At 39.1% G+C, this 22,018-nt stretch overlaps 1 protein-coding gene across 1 annotated transcript in view; it reads left to right on the forward strand.

The window, feature by feature from the left end:
* The window catches only part of LOC102274793 (NHS-like protein 2), a 200,712-nt gene that overhangs the window by 16,603 nt on the left and 162,091 nt on the right, over nucleotides 1-22,018 (forward strand). The window contains exon 2 of the mRNA XM_070365915.1: nucleotides 5,826-5,894. Within this exon, the coding sequence (XP_070222016.1) occupies nucleotides 5,826-5,894 (69 nt within the window). The remainder of the gene's footprint in view (nucleotides 1-5,825; nucleotides 5,895-22,018) is intronic.

Raw genomic sequence — 22,018 nt, forward strand, 5'->3', positions numbered from 1 at the left:
CCCAAGAACGATGGGTCATGGTGGAGAGTTCTGACAAAATGTGGTCCACTGGAGAAGGGAATGGCAAACCACTTCAGTATTTTTGCCTTGAGAACCCCATGAAGGCAAAAGATATGACACTAAAAGATGAAATCCCCAGATCAGTAGGTGCCCAGTATGCTACTGGAGAAGAGTGAAGAAATAGCTCCACAAGGAATGAAGAGGCTGAGCCAAAGCAGAAACAATGCCCAGTTGTGTATGTGTCTGGTGGTGAAAATAAAGTCTGATGCTGTAAAGAGCAATACTACATAGGAAGTTGGAATGTTAGGTCCACGAATCAAGTTAAATTGGAAGTGGTCAAACAGGAGATGGCAAGAATGAACATCAACATTTTAGGAATCAGTGAACTAAAATGGACAGGAATGGGTGAATTTAATTCAGATGAACATTATATCTACTACTGTGGGCAAGAATCCCTTAGAAGAAATAGAATAGCCATCATATTCAACAAAAGAGTACAAAATGCAGTACTTGGGTGCAGTCTCAAAAATGACAGAATGATGTTCGTTTCCAAGGCAAACCATTCACTATCACAGTAATCCAAGTCTATGCCCCAACCACTAATGCTGAAGAAGCTGAAGTTGAGCAGTTCTATGAAGCCCTACAAGACCTTCTAGAACTAACACCAAAAAAAGATGCCCTTTTCATCATAGGGGACTGGAATGCAAAAGTAGGAAGTAAAGAGATACCTGGAGTAACAGGCAAGTTTCCTCCTGGAGTACAAAATGAAGCAGGACAAAGACTAACAGAGTTTTGCCAAGAGAATGCACTGGTCATAGCAATCACCCTCTTCCAACAACATAAGAGATGACTCTACACATGGATATCACCAATACTGAAATCAGACTGATTATATTCTTTGCAGCCACAGATGGAGAGGCTCTATACAGTTAGCAAAAACAAGACCAGGACCTGACTGTGGCTCAGATCATGAACCTCTTATTGCCAAATTCAGACTTAAATTGCAGAAAGTAGGGAAAACTACTAGGCCATTCAGGTGTGACCTAAATCAAATCCCTTATGATTATACAGTGGAAGTGACATTCAAGGCATTAGATCCGATAGACAGACTGCCTGGAGAATTATGGGCCGAGGTTTGTAACATTGCACAGGAGGTGGTGTTCAAAACCATCCCCAAGAAAAAGAAATGAAAAAAAGGCAAAATGATTGTCTGAGGAGGCCTTACAAATAGCTGAGAAAAGAAGAGAAGTGAAAGGCAAAGAGAAAAGAAAAGGTATACCCATCTGAAAGCAGAGTGTCAAAGAATAGCAAGGAGAGATAAGAAAGCCTTCTTAAATGAACAATGAAAAGAAATAGAGGAAAACAATATAATGAGAAAGACTAAAGATCTCTTATGGAGAAGGCAATGGCAACCCACTCCAATACTCTTGCCTGGAGAATCCCATGGACAGAGGAGCCTGGTGGGCTACAGTCCATGGGGTCGAGAAGAGTCAGACACGACTAAGTGACTTCACTTTCACTTTTCACTTTCATGCATTGGAGAAGGAAAGGGCAACCACTCCAGTATTCTTGCTTGGACAATCCCAAGGACAGAGGAGCCTGGTGGGCTGCCGTCTATAGGGTCGCACAGAGTTGGACACGACTGATGTGACTTAGCAGCAGCAGCAGCAGAGATCTCTCAAAGAAAATTAGAGACATCAGTGGAACATTTCATGAAAAGATGAGCCCAATAAAAGACAGAAATGGTATGGACCTAACAGAAGCTGAAGATATTAAGAAGAGGTAACAAGAATACACAGAAGAGCTATACAAAAAAGATCTTAATGACCCAGATAACCACAATGATGTGATCACTCACCTAGAGCAAGAAATCCTGGAGTGTGAAGTCAAGTGGGCCTTAGGAAGCATCACTAGGAACAAAGCTAGTGGAGGTGATGGAATTCAAGTTGAGCTGTTTCAAATCCTAAAAGATGATGCTGTGAAAGACCTGTACTCAAAATGCCAGCAAATATGGAAAACTCAGTAGTGGCCACAGGACTGGAAAAATGTCAGTTTTCATTCCAATCCCAAAGAAAGACAATGCCAAAGAATCTTCAAATCACTGCACAACTGCACTCATTTCACATGCTAGCAAAGTAATGCTCAAAATTCTCCAAGCTAGGCTTCAACAGTAAGTGAACCAAGAACTCCAAATGTTCAAGCAGGATTTAGAAGAGGCAGAGGAGCCAGAAATCAAATTGCCAATATCTGTTGGATCATTGAAAAAGCAAAAGAATTCCAGAAAAAAACATCTACTTCTGCTTCATTGACTATGCTAAAGCCTTTGACTGTGTGGATCATAATAAACTGTGGAAAATTCTTCAAGAGATGGGAAAACCAGACCACCTTACCTGCCTTCTGCGAAACCTGTATGCAGATCAAGAAGCAACAGTTAGAACGCACATGGAATAATGGACTGGTTCCAAATTAGGAAAGGAGTACATCAAGGTTTTATATTGCCATCCTGCTTATATGACTTCAATGCAGAGTACATGATGTGAAATTCTGGGCTAGATGAAGCACAAGCTGGAATCAAGATTGCCGGGAGAAATATCAATAACCTCAGATATGCAGATGACAACACCCTTTTGGCAGAAAGTGAAGAGGAACTAAAGAGCCTCTTGATGAAGGTGAAAGAGGAGAGTAAAAAAGCTGGCTTAAAACTCAACATACAAAAAACTAAGATCATGGCATCTGGTTCCATCACTTCATGGCAAATAGATGGGGAAACAATGGAAACAGTGATATACTTTATTTTCTTGGGCTCCAAAATCACTGTGGACTGTGACTGTAGCCACAAAATTAAAAGATGCTTGCTCCTTGGAAGAAAAGCTGTGACCAACTTAGACAGCATATTGAAAAGCAGAGACGTTCATTACTTTGCCGACAAAGGTCCATATAGTCAAAGCTATGGTTTTTCCAATAGTCTTGTATGATGTGAGAGTTGGATGATAAAGAAGGCTATGTGCTGAAGAATTGATGCTTTTGACCTGTGGTGTTGGAGACGACTCTTGAGAGTCTCTTGGACTGGAAGGAGATCAAACTAGTCAATCCTAAAGGAAATCAGTCCTGAATATTCATTGGAGGACTGGTGCTGAAGCTGAAGCTCCAATTCTTTAGCCACCTGATGCAAAGAGCTGACTCATTAGAAAAGACCCTGATGCTGGGAAAGATTGAAGGCAGGAGGAGAAGGGGATGACAGAGGATGAGATGGTTGGATGGCATCACCAACTCAATGGACATGAGTTTGAGTAAGCTCCAGGAGATGATGATGGACAGGGAAGCCATGGGTCGCAAAGAGTCAGACACGACTGAGTGACTGAACAACAACAAATTTTTAATTGAAGAATAACTGCTTTATAATATTGTGTTGGTTTCTGCCATACATCAACATGCATCAGCCATAACACACTTGAGCCACTTTTAACTACTGTCTCCATGAGCACTGTCTTTGAATGAGGGTTAGTGAAAGAAGTAAGGGAGAGAAGGAAAAAGATGGAGAGCCAAGGTGTCGGGCAGGCAGAGGGAGTTGAATGGAGAAGAGAGGAGAAACTGAAGTCATGAAAGAGAAGAGAGCCAAGGTCTGCACCATCAGCTTCCACACATAGGAATTCAAATAACCTAAAATAAAATAAGAAAAGATTTGGGATTCTAGAAATGAAAGCAGCTGCCTAGGCAGGTCAGTTGAATGTATAGTTAATTAATAGGCATTAGTGCCCTTCAGTGCCAAGCTGAGTATAGAACCCGTCCTGCTGTGATCAAATGCCAGCTGCCCAGGATGCCCATTTAACAAAGAGCCAAAAAAAAAAAAAAAAAAACAGTATTGGCATGAAAGAGCCAGAGAATTCCTCAGATAGCTCTTCCTAAGGGCATCAGGGCCCACTGGTACTCCATAGTTACCCCCTACCACTGGCCCTGCTCTTGCCAAAGATAAGTGGACAAGAGAAAAAGAAAACATGTAGTGAACAGCTAGTATCCCAGAGGCCACATTGGATACATTTTATGCACACAAGCTCTTTTGATCCTTAATGTAACTCTGTGAGTTAGGTATCATCTATATTTTACAGATTAGAACGTTGAGGTCCTGGGAGGGTTAAGAATCTTACCTAAGGGTACACAACTTCAAAGTCCTGAATCTGAGATTCCAATGCAGGTCATCCCCTCCACGATTGGCAGCAGTTTTCTCCCTGGTCTTGCTGACTTTGGCTGTGGGGCTGATCTCTGGATTGATTTCTTTGAACATAAACAAAATACCATCAATTTTCCCTGGCTCTGGAATGAATCTTCAGAATCATGTGCTGTTTTCCAGCTTCCAGCTGGGTGTCTTTGCCGGGTGTTCATGAATATGAAGCAATAGGCCTTATCCTGAACATCAACAGCATGCATTCAAAAATACCAGGCTGCTTTTCTTCCCAGAAGACACTTCAAGCTGGGAGCTTTTAGCCTATGGAGCTGCGTTTTTTATTTTCTCTTCTTCCCAGTGATCTGCCAGTAATCTGGTTGGTAGCTGCTAGGCAAATTTTAAAATCCTTATCAAAATCATGGTACCTTTACTTGTTTAGTTTCCTCAGTCCCTACCCTGATATTAAGTCAATGTTACACATACTTTCCTAATAAAATGTTGATGATAAAGCAAGGTTTAAGTGTTTCAAGCTTTAAAACATCATGGTAACTTTGAGATATTGCCCTCACTGTTCTGACTATCCCTGGGACCCATCCCTATCAGCTCAATGGTTGATGGATGCCATCTGTCTCCTGCCAACCTGTGAGTGATGGTGGGCAGAGGACAGGAGGTAGGAACAGGACAGGTTTGACAATGTTTCCCAAAATTCTGATGTGACATGGTTAGGCCAACTCACAGAGGAGCCAGTGGAGGTAAAGAGGCTGGACCCAAATCAGGGGCCAAAATGGCATGCAGTGCAAACCCTATGGAGTTGTGGCTTTAAGGTAGGGTAGGTTGGCTGGAAAGTCTGTGATGACAGTTTAATGGAATTGTTCTGGAGTCAGGTACACTCTGGGAATCTTTGGGGCTGTGCCTTTGGTATAAAGTTGTGTGTCCTGCACAAGTAGTAAGGGATTAGGATTATTGTGCTATATGCCGGGCCTTCTGAAATCTCATGGAATAACAGAATTTTCAGTAATATGCAATGACAAGCAGGCGACAAGTCTCTGATCTTGGGCTTGGGCTTTCGCTCTGGTCATTTTAATGAACAGGATTCTTCTGCATCACCTTCAAAATCTACTTGGAATCCAATCACTTTTTACCATCTTTGTTGCCTCCATCTAGTCCAAGCCATCATCCTCTCTTGACTGTCACTGATCTCCTTAATGATGCCATTAAAACATAGTCCCAGTCAATCTTTTGCTCAACAAACATCTTCTAATTGTTCCCCATCTCACTCATATTAAAAGCCAAAGACTTTAGAATAGCGTTCAAAGCCCTCAGAATCTGCTCTTCCCTTACCTCCCTGACATTATCTACTCCAAATCCCTCCATCACCTCCTTCATCCCAGCCACACTAGTCTCCTGATCATTCTTTATGCTTTCCAGGCACATTAATGTATTGTGCTTGCTTTTCCTTATACATGGAATGCTTTTCCCCAGCACATCAGTCAGGATGCTGGGAGAGAGCAGTTATGGGAACTGTGGAAAGTTGCTGTCTAAAGAGGGCCACCTGAGAGGAGCTGAGGTCTTTGGTGGAGGGATGCAGCCAACCTGTGATGAACCTGAACAGCGAGAGCTGATGACAAATCTCATTTTCTCTTTCCTTCTGATCTCCTTGCAGGTGCCTCCCATTGGTCAAACCTAACCCGAAGCCAGAGGGCGAGGGAGCCTGTCAATGCAGTCCATACAGGTCAGCCTACCAGGGCACAAAGCTGGGTGGAGAGGGGTGGACAAAATCTGAAGGGGAAAATTAAAAATGTCCACAACCTCTGGATATCTTTATAGCTGGCTCCCTCACTTCCTCCAGCTCTCCACTGAAATGTTACCTTCTCAGTGAAGACTTCTCTGGCCACCATTTCTTAAAATTTCAATCCCCAGCCCTCAACACCTTACATCCTTCTTTCATGCTGTTGATACATTATTGTATAGCACTTAATACCACCTAACATATAATTTATTTATCTTGCCTATCATCTGCTCCCCCACTGGAATGGGAGCCTCATAAAGGCAGGGACTTTGTTTGATTCACTGCTATTATCACTGCCTAGAATAGTATATGGTAGGTGCTCAGTGAATATCTGGTCAATGAATGAATGCACTCTCAGAAGCCACCCGAGGGTGAGTCTGCTCTCAGCCAGGCACAGCTAGGGGTAGTTGTCCAATTGCTATTCATGCCTGCTGCTCTCAGTTTCCTTCAAAGAGTCTTGACTGCTGCCACATTTTCAAATCAGAGGGCGGGGGGAGGGGGGCGGGTCTTTGGTGCCCTCAGCATTGAAACTTGCATGACAGCTTTTCAACTAGAATCTTATGGAAACTGCTGTTTCACTGATTAGCATGGCTGAGCTTTGTGTGTTTCTAAGTCGTCAGCAGCAATGGGTAGGTTCACAGTCATGGGGACATTGGCCCTTCCAGGTGGTACTTCCATACATCAGTGGTAGCGCTAGTGGGCCTGATTACAAGTAAGGTGGACCTAGGAGGCACTTCCTTGAGGCTCAAGGGCAGGGGGATATGAGCTGGGCCCTCTGGCCATACTGGTGGTGAAATATGGGTAGGTCAGATCAGGACAAGCAAAACAGGTTTGAGTTCCTAGTACACTGTTGCTGTGTCCAGGATAATGTTTTTACTATACAAGTGGCATATGAAGATATTTTCATTGTAAAAAAAAAAAAAATGAAACAATCTAGCTACAGTTAAAACTCTTTTCCTTTCCCAGCTCTGCTCCCCAGAGGTAACAACCACTGTTATCAGGGAAGAGTACTCTCTTCCAAGTCTTTTTCTATGTATACATAGTTTGGTTGTGTGTGGGTATTTAAAAATAAATAGTATTACACTGTATACACTGATCTTTAACTTGCTTTATTTCACTTAACAATGTATCTTAGAAACCTTACCATGTCAGGACGCATGGATCTAATTCATTTTTTTTAATTAATTAAACTTTTTATTTTGATGTAATTGTAGATTCACATGTCGCTTAGAAATAATAGAGAGATCTCATATACCCGTCACCCAGTTTTCCTCAATGGCAACCTCTTACAAAACTGTAGTACAGTATCACCTGCAGGATAGTAACAGTCAAGATACAGAAAATTTTCATCACCACAAGGATCCTTCAAGTTGCCCTTTCATAGCTACCCCCAATTTTTATCCCACCCTTCACCTCCTCCTTAACCCCTGACAACCACCAATCTACTCTCTATTTCTAAACTTAAGTCTTATCAATAATGGTATGTAAATAAAATCATCCAGAATGTAACCTTTAGGAATTGTTTAGTTTTTCAGTCAATATAATTATCTGGAGATTTATCCAGGTTATTGTATGTATCGATATCCTGTTTCTTTTAATTGCTGGGTAATTTTCCATGGCTTGGATGTAGAGAAATAGTTTATCCACTTGCCTGTTGAAGGACATGTGGATTATTTCCAGTTTGGGGCTATTACAAATGAAGCTGCTGTGAACAATCATGTAACAGGATTTTATGTGAAGAGAAGTTTTCATTTCTCTGGATAAATGTCCAAGAGTGCAATTGCTGGGTCATATGGTTCAAGAGTTGCAAGTTTAGCTTTTAAAGAAACTTGCCAAACTGTTTTATAGAACGGCCATACTATTTTACATTCCCATCAGCAATATATGAATGATCCAGTTTCTTGGCATCTTCTCAAACATTTGGTGTGGTCATTTTTTTTTTAAAGTTAGTCATTCTGATAGATATGTAGTGGTATCTTATGGTGGTTTTAATTTTCATATCCCTAATGGCAAGTGATAAAACATCTTTTCATGTGCTTATTTGCCATCCATATATCCTTTTCAATGAAATTATCTGTTCGCATCATGGTTTGATTGTCATATACAAAATCTAGCCTATATGCCTAGCTCTAGATTCCAACTGGAGAAGGCAATGGCACCCCACTCCAGCACTCTTGCCTGGAAAATCCCATGGGCGGAGGAGCCTGGTGGGCTTCAATCCATGGGGTCGCTAAGAGTCGGACACGACTGAGGACTTCACTTCCACTTTTCACTTTCATGCATTGGAGAAGGAAATGGCAACCCACTCCAGTGTTCTTGCCTGGAGAATCCCAGGGACGGGAAGCCTGGTGGGCTGACATCTCTGGGGTCGCACAGAGTCAGACACGACTGAAGTGACTTAGCAGCAGCGGATTCCAAATGTTTTCTTTTCTCTAAACATTTTATAGTTTTACATTTTTCATTTAAGTTCATGATGCATTTTCCAGCTTTACTGAGATATAATTGGCATATAATATGGTGTAAGTTTAAGGTGTACAACATGATGATTTGATGCACATATAAATATATATATATATATATATATATTTCAAAGTAATTACCAAAATAAGGTTAGTTTGGTTTGAAGGGGGGTTGTTTGTTTGTTTTTTATTTTGTTATTTTGGCTTCACTGGGTCTTTGTTGTGGCACAGGGGCTTCCAGTCGTACCACACAGACTTCTCTTGTTGTGACACAAGGGCTTCTCATCGTGGTGCAGGACTTCTCTAGCTGTGGCGCATAGGCTTCTCCTATTGTGGAGCATGGACTCTAGAACACATGGGCTCAGCAGCGGTGGTATGTGGGCTTCTGTAGTTGCAGTGCAAGGGCTCTTCACTTGTAGTACAAGGACTTAGTTGACCTGTGGCATTTGGGATCTTAGTTCCCCAACCAGGGATGGAGCCCACATCCCCTGCATTGAAAGGCATATTCTTAACCACTCGACCAGCAGGTAATTCCCAAGGTTAGTTTGTAATGCACTTTAAGTTGATTTATTTTTTTGATAGGAATTGCACCAAACCTGTATATAAATATGGGGAGACTTGACATCTTTACTGGTGAAGGAAATGGCAACCCACTTCAGTATTCTTGCCTAGAAAATTTCAATTGACAAAGGAGTCTGGTGGGCTATGGTCCATGGGGTCCCAAAGAGTCAAACATGACTGAGCGACTGAGCACACATGCATGACGTCCATTACTATGTTGAGTCTTCTCATTCATGAACACAGTATATTTCTCAATTTATTTAGGTCTTCTTTGAATTCTTTCATCATCATTTTGTAGTTTTGAGTGTACAATTACTATCAAGTTTTGTTATATCTTACACTTAAGCATTTTATTTTGAGAAATTGTACATGTTATTATACTTTTAAATTTTGGCATCCATTTGTTCATTGCTGGTATACAGAAATATGATTTATTTCCATGTGCTTATCTTGTATCCTGCAACCTTGCCAAACTTAACTTATTAGTTCTAGGAACTGTTCTGTGGTTTGTTGGAATTTTCTTCATACATTATCAGGTTATCTCCAAATAGGGACAGTTTTATTTCTTCCTTTTCAATCTGTATGCATGTTATTTCCTCTTCTTGCCTGATTATACTGGCTAGAACTTTCAGCAGTGTGTGAGGGCAGACATTCTTGCCTTGTTCACAATCTGAGGAGAAAAGCATTCAGTCTTTCACCATTGAGTGTTAGCTGTGTTTTGTGGCTGCTCTTTTTCAAGTTGAGAAAATTCCTTTCTTTTCTTATTTCTGAGGGTGTTGTTTTTTCTTTTTTATTATAATTGGTGTTGGATTTTTGTGAAGTGTCTTTTCTGCATTGATTTACATAATCATGTGATTGTTCTTCTTCAGTCTATTAATATTGTGTATTGCATTGATTTATTTTCAGATATTGAAACCATCTTGCATCTCTGGAATAGCCTTCACTTGATAATGGTGTATAATTCTTATTACTGAATTCTATTTACTAATGTTGTGTTTAGGAGTTTTACTTTTATTTTCATGAGAGATGTTGGTCTGTAGTTTTCATTTTTGTTGTGTAATTGTCATCTGGTTTTGGTATCAAGATAATATAAGCTTCATAAAATTATTTGGGAAGTATTTTCTCCTCTTCTAAAATTGATCAGTCAATTTTACTGATCTTTGTTTCACTGATTTATCTAATTGTTTTCTGGAAGAGATTGTATAGAATTGGTGTTAATTCTTTAAAGATTTGGTAGAATTCTCCAGTGCAACCATAGGACCTGGGTATTTCTGTTCTGGGAGTTTTAAAATTATGAACTCAATTTTCTTAATAATAGTGATAGGGCTATTCCAATCATCTATTTCTATTGAGTGCATTTGGGGCATTTGTGTTTTTTAAGGAATTGGTAAGTTTCATCAAAATTGTCAAAGTGTGTAGAGTTGTCCTTAGTATTTATTCCTTTTGATGTCAAAGTGATGGATACTCATTTTGTTCCCGATATTAACAACATGCGTTTTCTCTTTTTCCCCCTCCCTTTGTCTTACTGGAGTTTGTCAATTTTACTGATCTTTGTTTCACTGATTTATCTAATTGTTTTCCTGTTTTCAATTTTATTGATTTCTGCTCTTAATTTCCTTTCTTCTGGGTTTATCTTGCTCTTCTTTTTCTAGTTTCTTGAGGTAGGAACATAGATTATTGATTTGAGGCTTTTTCTCTTTTCTATAAATTTCCCTTTAAACACTGCTTTAATTGCATACCACAAATTTTCCTATGTTGTATTTTCATTCTGTGTAATGTATTTTTAAAATTCCTCTTGAGATTTCATCTTTGACCCATGGATTATTTAGAAGTGTGCTGTTTGGTTTCCAAGTGTTTAGATATTTTCCTGTTATCTTTCTGTTATTATTGATTTATAGTTTGATTCCATTGTGGTCACAGAATACATTTCATTTTACTTCAATTGTTTTTTAATTGGTTAAGGCTTGTTTTATGGCACAGGATATGGTGTAACATAGCTTCTTCCATGGGCACTTGAAAAAAATGTCTAGTCTTCTTTGTTGGATGGAGTGTTCTATAAATGTTAAATTAGAAACCATTTGTTGAGGGAATTGTTGAGTTTTTCTGTATCCTTGCTGATTTTCTGTCTAGTAGGTCCATCCCAGCTCCCCACTCAGCCTTCTTTGACATCACCCCAGTAGGGAGGTTACACCTGATTACAGTTTAAGAAGGGTGAAAGTCTGTATTTTCAACCCTTTCTTTGCAGGTGGGTTTGAGAATGGGCCACATTTTTTTCCTGTGATGTTTGACTGGAACAGAGGAGTTATTGTCTAAAATCTTCTGTGTGGCTAGTCTACCTCCTTTTCTGGTCCTTGGGTTAGAGAGACAGCCTTGCTTTGGTTTTTTGTCTGTCCCCATTGGTGTTTCCATGTTGCAAGCTTTTTGAGCTCTAACTCTGGGATACATGAGACAAAACAAATCCAGGGAACTTACCACCATGTCATTCCTCAAGTCTTGAGGTCTCTCTGGTGTTCCTTCTCTCTCCACCTTTCAGAGTCCTTTTGTATCTGTTTTATTTATAATGTTCAGGAGTTGTCAGTTGTACTTAGGTTATTTCTAATTTATTTATTTTTTATTGAAGGATAATTGCTTTACAGAATTTTGTTCTTTTCTGTCAAACCTCAGCATGAATCAGCCATAGGTATACATATATCCCCTCCCTTTTGAACTTCGCTCCCATCTCCCTCCCCACCCCACCCTCTAGGTTGATACAGAGCCCTGTTTGAGTTTCCTGAGCCATACAACAAATTCCTGTTGGCTAACTACTTTACATATGGTAATGTAGGTTTCCATGTTACTCTCTCCACGCATCTCACCCTCTCCTCCCCTCTCCCCATGTCCACAAGTCTATTCTCTATGTCTGTTTCTCCACTGCTGTGCTGTAAGTAAATTCTTCAGTACCATTTTTCTAGATTCCGTATATATGCATTAGAATACAATATTTATCTTTCTCTTTTTGACTTACTTCACTCTGTGTAATAGGTTCTAGGTTCATCCACTTCATATTTTAAATGCATCCCTTTTATGGCAGAGTAATATTCCATTGTGCATATGTACCACAACTTTTTTATCCACTCATCTGTCAATAGATGTCTAGGTTGCTTCCATATTCTAGCTATTTTAAACAGTGCTGCAATGAACAATGCGATATATGTGTCTTTTCCAATTTTGGTTTCCTCAGGGTATATGCCTAGGAGTGAGATTGCTGGGTCATATGGTGGTTTTATTCCTAGTTTTTTAAGGAGTCTCCATACCATCTTCCATAGTGGCTGTATCAATTTACATTCCAACCAACAGTGCAAGAGGGTCCCTTTTCTCCACACCCTCTCCAGCATTTATTCTTTGTAGACTTTTTGATGAGGGCCATTCTGACTGGTGTGAGGTGATATCTCATTGTAGTTTTGACTTGCACTTCTCTAACGATGAGCAGTATTGAACATCTTTTCATTTGTTTGTTAGCCATGTGTATGTCTTCTTTGGAGAAATGTCTGTTTAGGTCTTTTCCCCACTTTTTGATTGGGTTCTTTGTTTATCTCCTATTGAGTTGTATGAGCAGCTTGTATATTTTGGAAATTAATCCTTTGTCAGTTGTTTCATTTGCTATTATTTTCTCCCATTCTGAGGGTTGTCTTTTCACCTTGCTTAGAGTCTCCTTTGCTGTGCAAAAGCTTTTAAGTTTAATCAGGTCCCACTTGTTTACTTTTGTTTTTACTTCCATTCCTCTAGGAGGTGGGTCACAGAGGATCTCGCTTTATGTCATCGAGTGTTCTGCCTATGTTTTCCTCTAAGAGTTTTATAGTTTCTGGTCTTACATTTAGGTCTTCAATCCATTTTGAGTTTATCTTTGTGTATGGTGTTAGGAAGTGTTCTAATTTCATTCTTTTGCATGAAGCTGTCCAGTTTTCCCAGCACCATTTACTAAAGAGGCTGTCATTGCCCCATTATATATATTCTTTCCTCCTTTGTCAAAAATAAGATATCCAAGGGTCCTTGGGTTTATTTCTGGGCTTTCTATCTTGTTCCATTGGTCTATATTTCTGTTTTTGTGCCAGTACCATACTGTCTTGATGACTGTAGCTTTGTAGTATAATCTGAAGTATAATTTGAAGTACAATCTGTAGTATAATCTGTAGTATAATCCAGCTCCATTCTTCTTTCTCAGGACTGCTTTGGCTATTTGGGATCTTTTGTGTTTCCATATGAATTGTGAAACTTTCTATTCTAGTTCTATGAAAAATGCCATTGGTAATTTCATAGGGATTACATTGAATCTATAGATTGTGTTTGATAGTATAGTCATTTTGACAATATTGAGTCTTCCTACCCAGGAAAATGGAATATCTCTCCATCTGTTTATGTCATTTTTGATTTCTTTCATCAGTGTCTTATAATTTTCTGTGTACAGTTATTTTGTCTCCTTAGGTAGGTTTATTCCTAGATATTTAATTCATTCTGTTGCGATGGTGAATGGGATTAATTCCTTAATTTCTCTTTTGATTTTTCATTGTTAGTATATAGGAATGCAAATGATTTCTGTGTATTGATTTTGTATCCTGCAACTTTGCTAAATTCACTGATTAGCTCTAGTAATTTTCTGATACTATCTTTAGGGTTTTCTATGTACAGTAGCATGTCATCTGCAAACAGTGAGAGCTTTACTTCTTCTTTTCCAATCTGGATTCCTTTTATTTCTTTTTCTTCTCTGACTGCTGAAGCTAGGACATCCAGAACTATGTTGAATAATAGAGGTGAAAGTGGATACCCTCGTCTTTTTCCTGATTAGGGGCAACGCTTTCAGTTTTTCACCATTGAGAATAATGTTTGCTATAGGCTTATCTTTATGGCCTTTACTATGTTGAGATTGGTTCCTTCTATGCCCATTTTTTTGAAGAATTTTAATCATAAATGGGTGCTGAATTTTGTCAAAGGCTTTTTCTGCAACTATTGAGATTATCATATGGTTTTTATCTTTCAATTTCTTCATATGATGTATCACAAATTGAAGAATTCTTGCATTCCTGGAATAAACCCAACTTGATCATGGTGTATGGGCTTTTAGATGTGTTGCTGAATTCTGTTTGCTAAAATTTTGTTGAGGATTTTTGAATCTTTGTTCATCAGTGTTATTGGCCTGTAGTTTTCTTTTTTTGTGTTGCCCTTTTCTGGTTTTGGTATCAGAGTGGTGGTGGCCTCATAGAATGTGTTTGGAAGTGTTCCTTCCTCTGCAAGTTTTTGAAAGAGTTTTAGAAGGATAGGCATTAGCTCCTCTCTAAGTGTTTGATAGAATTCTCCTGTGAAGCCATCTGGTCCTGGGCTTTTGTTTTTTGGGAGATTTTTGATCACAGCTTCAATTTCAGTGCTTGTAATTGGGTTGTTCATAATTTCTATTTCTTCCTGGTTCAGTCTTGTAAGATTGAACTTTTCTAAGAATCTGTCCTTTCTTCCAGGTTATCCATTTTATTGCCATATAGTTGTTCATCCTTTGTATTTCTTCATTGTCTGTTGTAACCTCTCCTTTTTCATTTCTAATTGTGTTGATATGACTCTTCTCTCTTTTGTTCTTGATGAGTCTGGCTAAAGGCTTGTCAATTTTGTTTATCTTCTCAAGAACCAGCTTTCTGTTTTATCAATCTTTACTATTGTTTCTTTCATTTCTTTTTCATTTCTTTCTGCTTGGAGCTTTATGATTTCTTTCCTTCTACTAATTTTGGGTTTTCTGTTCTTCTTTTTCCAGTTGGTTAAGGTGTAAAGTTAGGTTGTCTATTCGATGTTTTTCTTGTTTCTTGTGGTAGGATGGTATTGCTATAAACTTGCGTCTTAGAACTGCTTTTGCTGCATCCCATAGGTTTTGAGTTGTGTTTTCATTGTCATTTGTTTCTAGAAATATTTTTATTTCCCTTTTGATTTCTTCAGTAACCTCTTGGTTATTTAGAAATGTGTTGTTTTAATCTCCATATGTTTGTGTTTCTTACAGTTTTTTTCTTGTAATTGATATCTAGTCTGATAGCGTTGTGGTCAGAGAAGATGCTTGATACGATTTCAATTTTCTTAAATTTACTGAGGTTTGATTTGTGACCCAGAATGTGGTCTATCTTGGAGAATGTTCCATGTGCACTTGAGAAGAAGGTGTATTCTTCTGCATTTGTATGAAATGTCCTGTAAGTATCAATGAGATCCATCTCATCTAACATATCATTTAAGACCTGTGTTTCCTTATTAATTTTCTCTTTTGATATTCTGTCCCTTGGTGTGAGTCGGGTGTTAAAGTTTCCTACTATTATTGTGTTACTGCCAATCTCTCCTTTTATGTTTGTTAGTGTTTGTCTTATGTACTGAGGTGCTCCTATGTTGGGTGCATCAGTTCAGTTCAGTTGCTCAGTTGTGTCTGACTCCTTGTGACCCCATGAATCGCAGCACTCCAGGCCTCCCTGTCCATGACCAACTCCTGGAGTTCACTCAAACTCATGTCCACCAAGTCGGTGATGCCATCCAGCCATCTCATCCTCTGTCGTCCCCTTCTCCTCCTGCCCCCAATCCCTCCCAGTATCAGGGTCTTTTCCAATGAGTCAGCTCTTTGCATGAAGTGGCCAAAGTATTGGAGTTTCAGCTTTAGAATCAGTCCTTCCAATGAACACCCAGGACTGATCTCCTTTAGAATGGACTGGTTGGATCTCCTTGCAGTCCAAGGGACTCTCAAGAGTCTTCTCCAACACCACAGTTCAAAAGCATCAATTCTTCGGTGCTCAGCTTTCTTCACAGTCCAACTCTCACATCCATACATGACCACTGGAAAAACCATAGCCTTGACTAGACGGACCTTAGTTGGCAAAGTAATGTCTCTGCTTTTGAATATGCTATCTAGGTTGGTCATAACTTTCCTTCCAAGGAGTAAGCGTCTTTTAATTTCATGGCTGCAATCACCATCTGCAGTGATTTTGGAGCCCAGAAAAATAAAGTCTGACACTGTTTCCACTGTTTCCCCATCTATTTCCCATGAAGTGACGGGACCAGATGCCATGATCTTAGTTTTCTGAATGTTGAGCTTTAAGCCAACTTTTTCACTCTCCACTTTCACTTTCATCAAGAGGCTCTTTAGTTCCTGTTCACTTTCTGCGATAAGGGTGGTGTCATCTGTATCTCTGAGGTTATTGATAATTCTCCTGGCAATCTTGATTCCAGCTTGTGCTTCTTCCAGTCCAGCGTTTCTCATGATGTACTCTGCATAAAAGTTAAATAAGCAGGGTGACAATATACAGCCTTGACATACTCCTTTTCCTATTTGGAACCAGTAAGTTGTTCAATGTCCAGTTCTAACTGTTGCTTCCTGACCTGCATACAGGTTTCTCAAGAGGTAGGTCAGGTGGTCTGGTATTCCCATCTCTTTCAGAATTTCCCACAGTTTATTGTGATCCACACAGTCAAAGGCTTTGGCATAGATATTTACAACTGTTATGTCTTCCTCTTGGATTGATCCCTTCCTTGATCATTATGTACTGTCCTTCCTTATCTCTTGTAATCTTCTTTACAGTCTATTTTATCTGAGATGAGGATTGCTACTCCAGCTTTCTTTTGCTTCCCATTTGCGTGGAATATATCTTTCCATCCTCTAACTTTCAGTCTATATCTGTCTTTAGGTCTGAAGTGTGTTTCCTGTAGTCAGCATATAAATGGGTCTTGTTTTTGTATCCATTCAGCCAGTCTGTGTCTTTTGGTTAGAGCGTTTAATCTGTTTACATGTAAAGTAATTATTGATATATATGTTCCTATTGCCATTTTCTTAATTGTTTGCAGTTGATTTTATAGATCTTTTTACTTCTCTCTTATTTCTTGACTCTATAAGTCCCTTTAATATTTGTTGTAAAGCTGGTTTGGTGGTACTGAATTCTCTTAACTTTTGCTTGTCTGAAAAGCTTTTTATTTCTCTGTTAATTTTGAATGAGATCCATGCTGGGTACAGTAATCTTGGTTGTAGATTTTTCCTTTTCAGTACTTTAAATATATCCTGTCATTCCCTTCTTGCCTGCAGAGTTTCTGCTGAAAGATCAGCTGTTAAACATATGGGGTTTCCCTTGTATGTTACTTGTTGCTTTCCCCTTGCTGCTTTTAGTATTCTTTCTTTATGTTCAGTCTTTAAGTTAGTTTGATTAATATATGTCTTGGCGTGTTTCTCCCTGGGTTTATCCTGTATGGGACTCTTTGTGCCTCTTGGACTTGACTGACCATTTCCTTTTCCATGTTGGGGAAATTTTCAACTATTATCTCTTCAAAAATTTTCTCATACCCTTTCTTTTTCTCTTCTTCTTCTGGAACCCCTATAATTTGAATGTTGGTGCATTTGACATGGTCCCAGAAGTCTCTGAGACTGTCCTCAGCTCTTTTCATTGTTTTTACTTTATTCTGCTCTTCAGAAGTTATTTCCACCATTTTATCTTCCAGCTCACTGATTTGTTCTTCTGCTTCAGATATTCTGCTATTGATTCCTTCTAGAGTATTTTTAACTTCAGTAATTGTGTTCTTTGTCTCTGTATGTTTATTCTTTAATTCTTCTGTCTTTGGTAACTGATTCTTGCATTTTCTCCATTTTCTTTTCAAGGTTTTTGATCATCTTTATTATCATTATTCTGAATTCTTTTTCAGGGAATTTGCCTATTTCCTTTTCATTTATTTGGACTTCTGTGTTTCTAATTTGTTCCTTCTTTTATGTAGTATTTCTCTGCATTTTCATAATTTTTTTAAACTTATTGTGTTTGAGGTCTCCTTTTCTGAGGCTTCAAAGTTGAATTCTTTCTTCCTTTTGTTTTCTGCCCTCCTAAGATTGGTCCAGTGGTTTGTGTGAGCTTCATATAGAGTGAGATTTGTGCTGAGTTTTTGTTTGTTTGTTTGTTTTTCTTTTGATGGGCAAGGCTGAGTGAGGTGGTAATCCTGTCTGCTGATGATTGGGTTTGTATTTTTGTTTTGTTTGTTGTTTAGATGAGGTGTCTTGCACAGGGTGCTACTGGTGGTTGGGTGTCCCCAGGTCTTATATTCAAGTGGTTTTTTTGTGTGTGAATTCTCATTATTTGATATGCCCTAGGGTTAGTTCTCTGATAGTCTAGGGTGTTGGAATCAGTGCTCCTACTCCAAAGGCTCAGGGCTTGATCTCGGATCAGAAGCGAAGATTCCTTCAGGCACTTAGAGGGCTCCCTTGCCTGGGGTCCTTCTCTGTTGTTCAGCATGTTAGGCATATAGAAGAGTCCCCCTGGCTGGGTTCCTACTCTGTAGATTGGCTTGTCAGGCACTTAAAGGGGCACCTTGGGTGGGATCCTACTCTGTAGTTCACTGTGTCAGGCATTTGATGGGCCAGCCTCTATTGTTCAGCTGCCATGCTGGCATGTGGGGAGAGAGAGACTATGGTGATAGCTCCATCCCATACGCGTGACTCAGCAGTATCGCCTTGCTTCCATGGCTGCCTGGCTTTCCTTCACAGGAATTTCGCACCACAGTCTCCTCCCTCACATCCCCTCGATCCATCTCTCAGCAGTCAGCCACAGGCCTAGCCCTAGGATTGCTCCACAATCCCTAAATTCCAGCTTCTAGCCACTGCACCTTCCAGGGGACCAGCATTTCTGTCCGGGGTATGTATGGCTGCAGCAAGGACTGTTTGATTCTCATTCCCTTTAGGCTGCCACAGATCAGCTGTTTCACTCCTAGCCTTAAATGTTTCTCCTCTGACTCAGTCAATTGCCCCGGTGTGGGGATCGGACCCTTGCTTCAGTTCCCCCACCCACTGAGGGCAGGTCCAGTCCTACTAACACTCCTGTTTTCCCCGCTAGTTCCTTTCTCCTACCGAGTTTTGTGTGGTTCTATATATTCTTTTCCACTGGTCAGGTACTCCTGTCCATTCTTAGTTGGTGTTTTGCATGCACTTCTGTGTCCGAAGGTGTATTCCTGATGTATCCATGGAGAGAAATGTACTCCATGTCCACCTACTCCTCTGCCAGCTTGTTGCAGTCCTGTACTTAGTTTTTAGTTTTATTTAGTGGAAGGAACAGGGAAAAAAGTTTATCTACTCCATCTTCCCAGAAGCAGAGGTCCTAACTTATTCTTTTAAAATATAACATAATTTTGCAGAATATGACATTTATAAGAGTCTATTTAATTATTTACCCATTTGATGAACTCAGGTTGTTTCTAAATTTTGATGGCTGATATTTCAATAAGCATTCATTCAGTAAACATGTGTATATATGTGCAATAGCTTGTGGAGGATAGATGTGAAGAAGTAGAGTTGCTAAGTGATAGAGGGTGTGCATTTTACATACTAATAGGTGTTATCAAATCCCTGCTTTTGATGCCTATACTCCACCCAGCAGTGTATAAGAGTATCAGTTTTGCTCACCTCTGTGCCAGCACTTGACAGAATCAAACTTTTAGTTACCATTGTAACAAGTGAAAGACGGTATCTGATAGCTCTTTTCATTTGCCTTTCCTTGACTACTAGAGGTTGTGCATTTTCCCAAATGTCGAATAGCCATTTGTAACTCTCCTTTGGAATTAATTGACTGACCATATACTTTGCTGTATATCTTTTGAGCTGTCTGCCTTTTTATTGATTTATGGAAAGTATATATATTTTTATATAATATATGTAGCAATACTATTTTTCTGAGTTTATCATTTGTTTTTTAATTTTATTGATGATGTCTCTCATCTAAGAATTTTTTTTAATTTACTTATTTTTAATTGAAGGATAATTGCTTTACAGTATTGTGCTGGTTTCTACCAAACATCAACAAGAATCAGCCATAGGTTTACCTATATCCCCTCCCTCTTGAACATCCCTCCCACCTCCTTCCCCATCCCACCCCTCTAGGTTGTTACTGAGCCATGGTTTGAGTTCCCTAAGTCATACAGCAAATTCCCATTGGCTATCTTGATGTAGATTCAAATTAATTGAGTGTTCCTCCTAAGATCAGGAAGAAGACAAGGGTGTCCACTTTCACCACTGTTATTAAACATATTTCTGGAAGTCCTAGCTACAGCAATCAGAGAAGAAAGAGAAATAAAAGGAATACAGATTGGAAAAGAAGAAGTAAAGCTCTCACTGTTTGCAGATGACATGATACTATACATAGAAAACACTAAGGACAGTATCAGAAAATTACTAGAGCTAATCAGTGAATTTAGCAAAGTTTCAGGATGCAAAATCAATACGCAGAAATCACTTGCATTCCTATATACTAACAATGAAAAATCAGAAAGAGATATTAGAGAATAAATCTCATTCACCATTGCAACCAAAAGAATAAAATATCTAGCAATAAACTTACCTAAGGTGACAAAAGAACTGTATACAGAAAAGTATAAGACACTGATAAAAGAAATCAAAGATGACATAAACAGATGGAGAGATATTCCATTTTCCTGGGTAGGAAGAATCCATATTGTGAAAATGATGATACTACCAAATGCAATCTACAGATTCAATGTAATCCCTATGAAATTACCAATGGCATTTTTCACAGAACTAGAACAAAAAATTTCACAATTCATATGGAAACACAAAAGATTCCAAACAGCCAAAGCAGTCTTCATAAAGAAGAATGGAGCTACAGGAATCAAGCTTTCTGACTTCAGATTATACTACAAAGCTACAGTCATCAAGACAGTATGGTACTGGCATAAAAACAGAAATATAGACCAATGGAACAAGATAAAAGGCCCAGAAATAAACCTATGCACCTATGGGTACCTTATTTTTGACAAAGAAGGCAGGAATATACAATGGGGCAAATACAGCCCCTTCAATAAGTGGTTCTGGGAAAACTGGTAAGCTTCATGCAAAAGAATGAAATTAGAACACTTCCTAACACCATACACAAAGATAAACTCAAAATGGATTGAAGACCTAAATGTAAGACCAGACACTATAAAACTCTTAGAGGAAAACATAGGCAGAACACTTGATGACATAAATCAAAGCAAGATCCTCTGTGACCCACCTCCTAGAGGAATGGAAGTAAAAACAAAAGTAAACAAGTGGGACCTGATTAAACTTAAAAGCTTTTGCACAGCAAAGGAGACTCTAAGCAAGGTGAAAAGACAACCCTCAGAATGGGAGAAAATAATAGCAAATGAAACAACTGACAAAGGATTAATTTCCAAAATATACAAGCTGCTCATACAACTCAATAGGAGATAAACAAAGAACCCAATCAAAAAGTGGGGAAAAGACCTAAACAGACATTTCTCCAAAGAAGACATACACATGGCTAACAAACAAATGAAAAGATGTTCAATACTGCTCATTATTAGAGAAATGCAAATCAGAACTACAATGAGATATCACCTCACACCAGTCAGAATGGCCCTCATCAAAAAGTCTACAAAGAATAAATGCTGGAGAGGGTGTGGAGAAAAGGGACCCTCTTGCACTGTTGGTTGGAATGTAAATTGATACAGCCACTATGGAAGATGGTATGGAGACTCCTTAAAAAACTTGGAATAAAACCACCATATGACCCAGCAATCTCACTCCTAGGCATATACCCTGAGGAAACCAAAATTGGAAAAGACACATATATTGCATTGTTCATTGCAGCACTGTTTAAAATAGCTAGAATATGGAAGCAACCTAGACATCTATTGACAGATGAGTGGATAAAAAAGTTGTGGTACATATGCACAATGGAATATTACTCTGCCATAAAGGGATGCATTTAAAATATGAAGTGGATGAACCTAGAACCTATTACACAGAGTGAAGTAAGTCAAAAAGAGAAAGATAAATATTGTATACTAATGCATATATACGGAATCTAGAAAAATGGTACTGAAGAATTTATTTGCAGGGCAGCAATGGAGAAACAGACATAGAGAACAGACTTATGGACCTGGGGAGAGGGGTGGAGAGGGTGAGATGTATGGAGAGAGTAACATGGAAACTTATATTACCACATGTTAAATAGATAGCCAACAGGAATTTGCTGTATGTCTCAGGAAACTCAAACAGGGGCTCTGTGTCAACCT

The sequence above is a fragment of the Bos mutus genome, chromosome X, assembly GCF_027580195.1.
Source record: "Bos mutus isolate GX-2022 chromosome X, NWIPB_WYAK_1.1, whole genome shotgun sequence".
Taxonomy (NCBI): Eukaryota; Metazoa; Chordata; class Mammalia; order Artiodactyla; family Bovidae; genus Bos; species Bos mutus.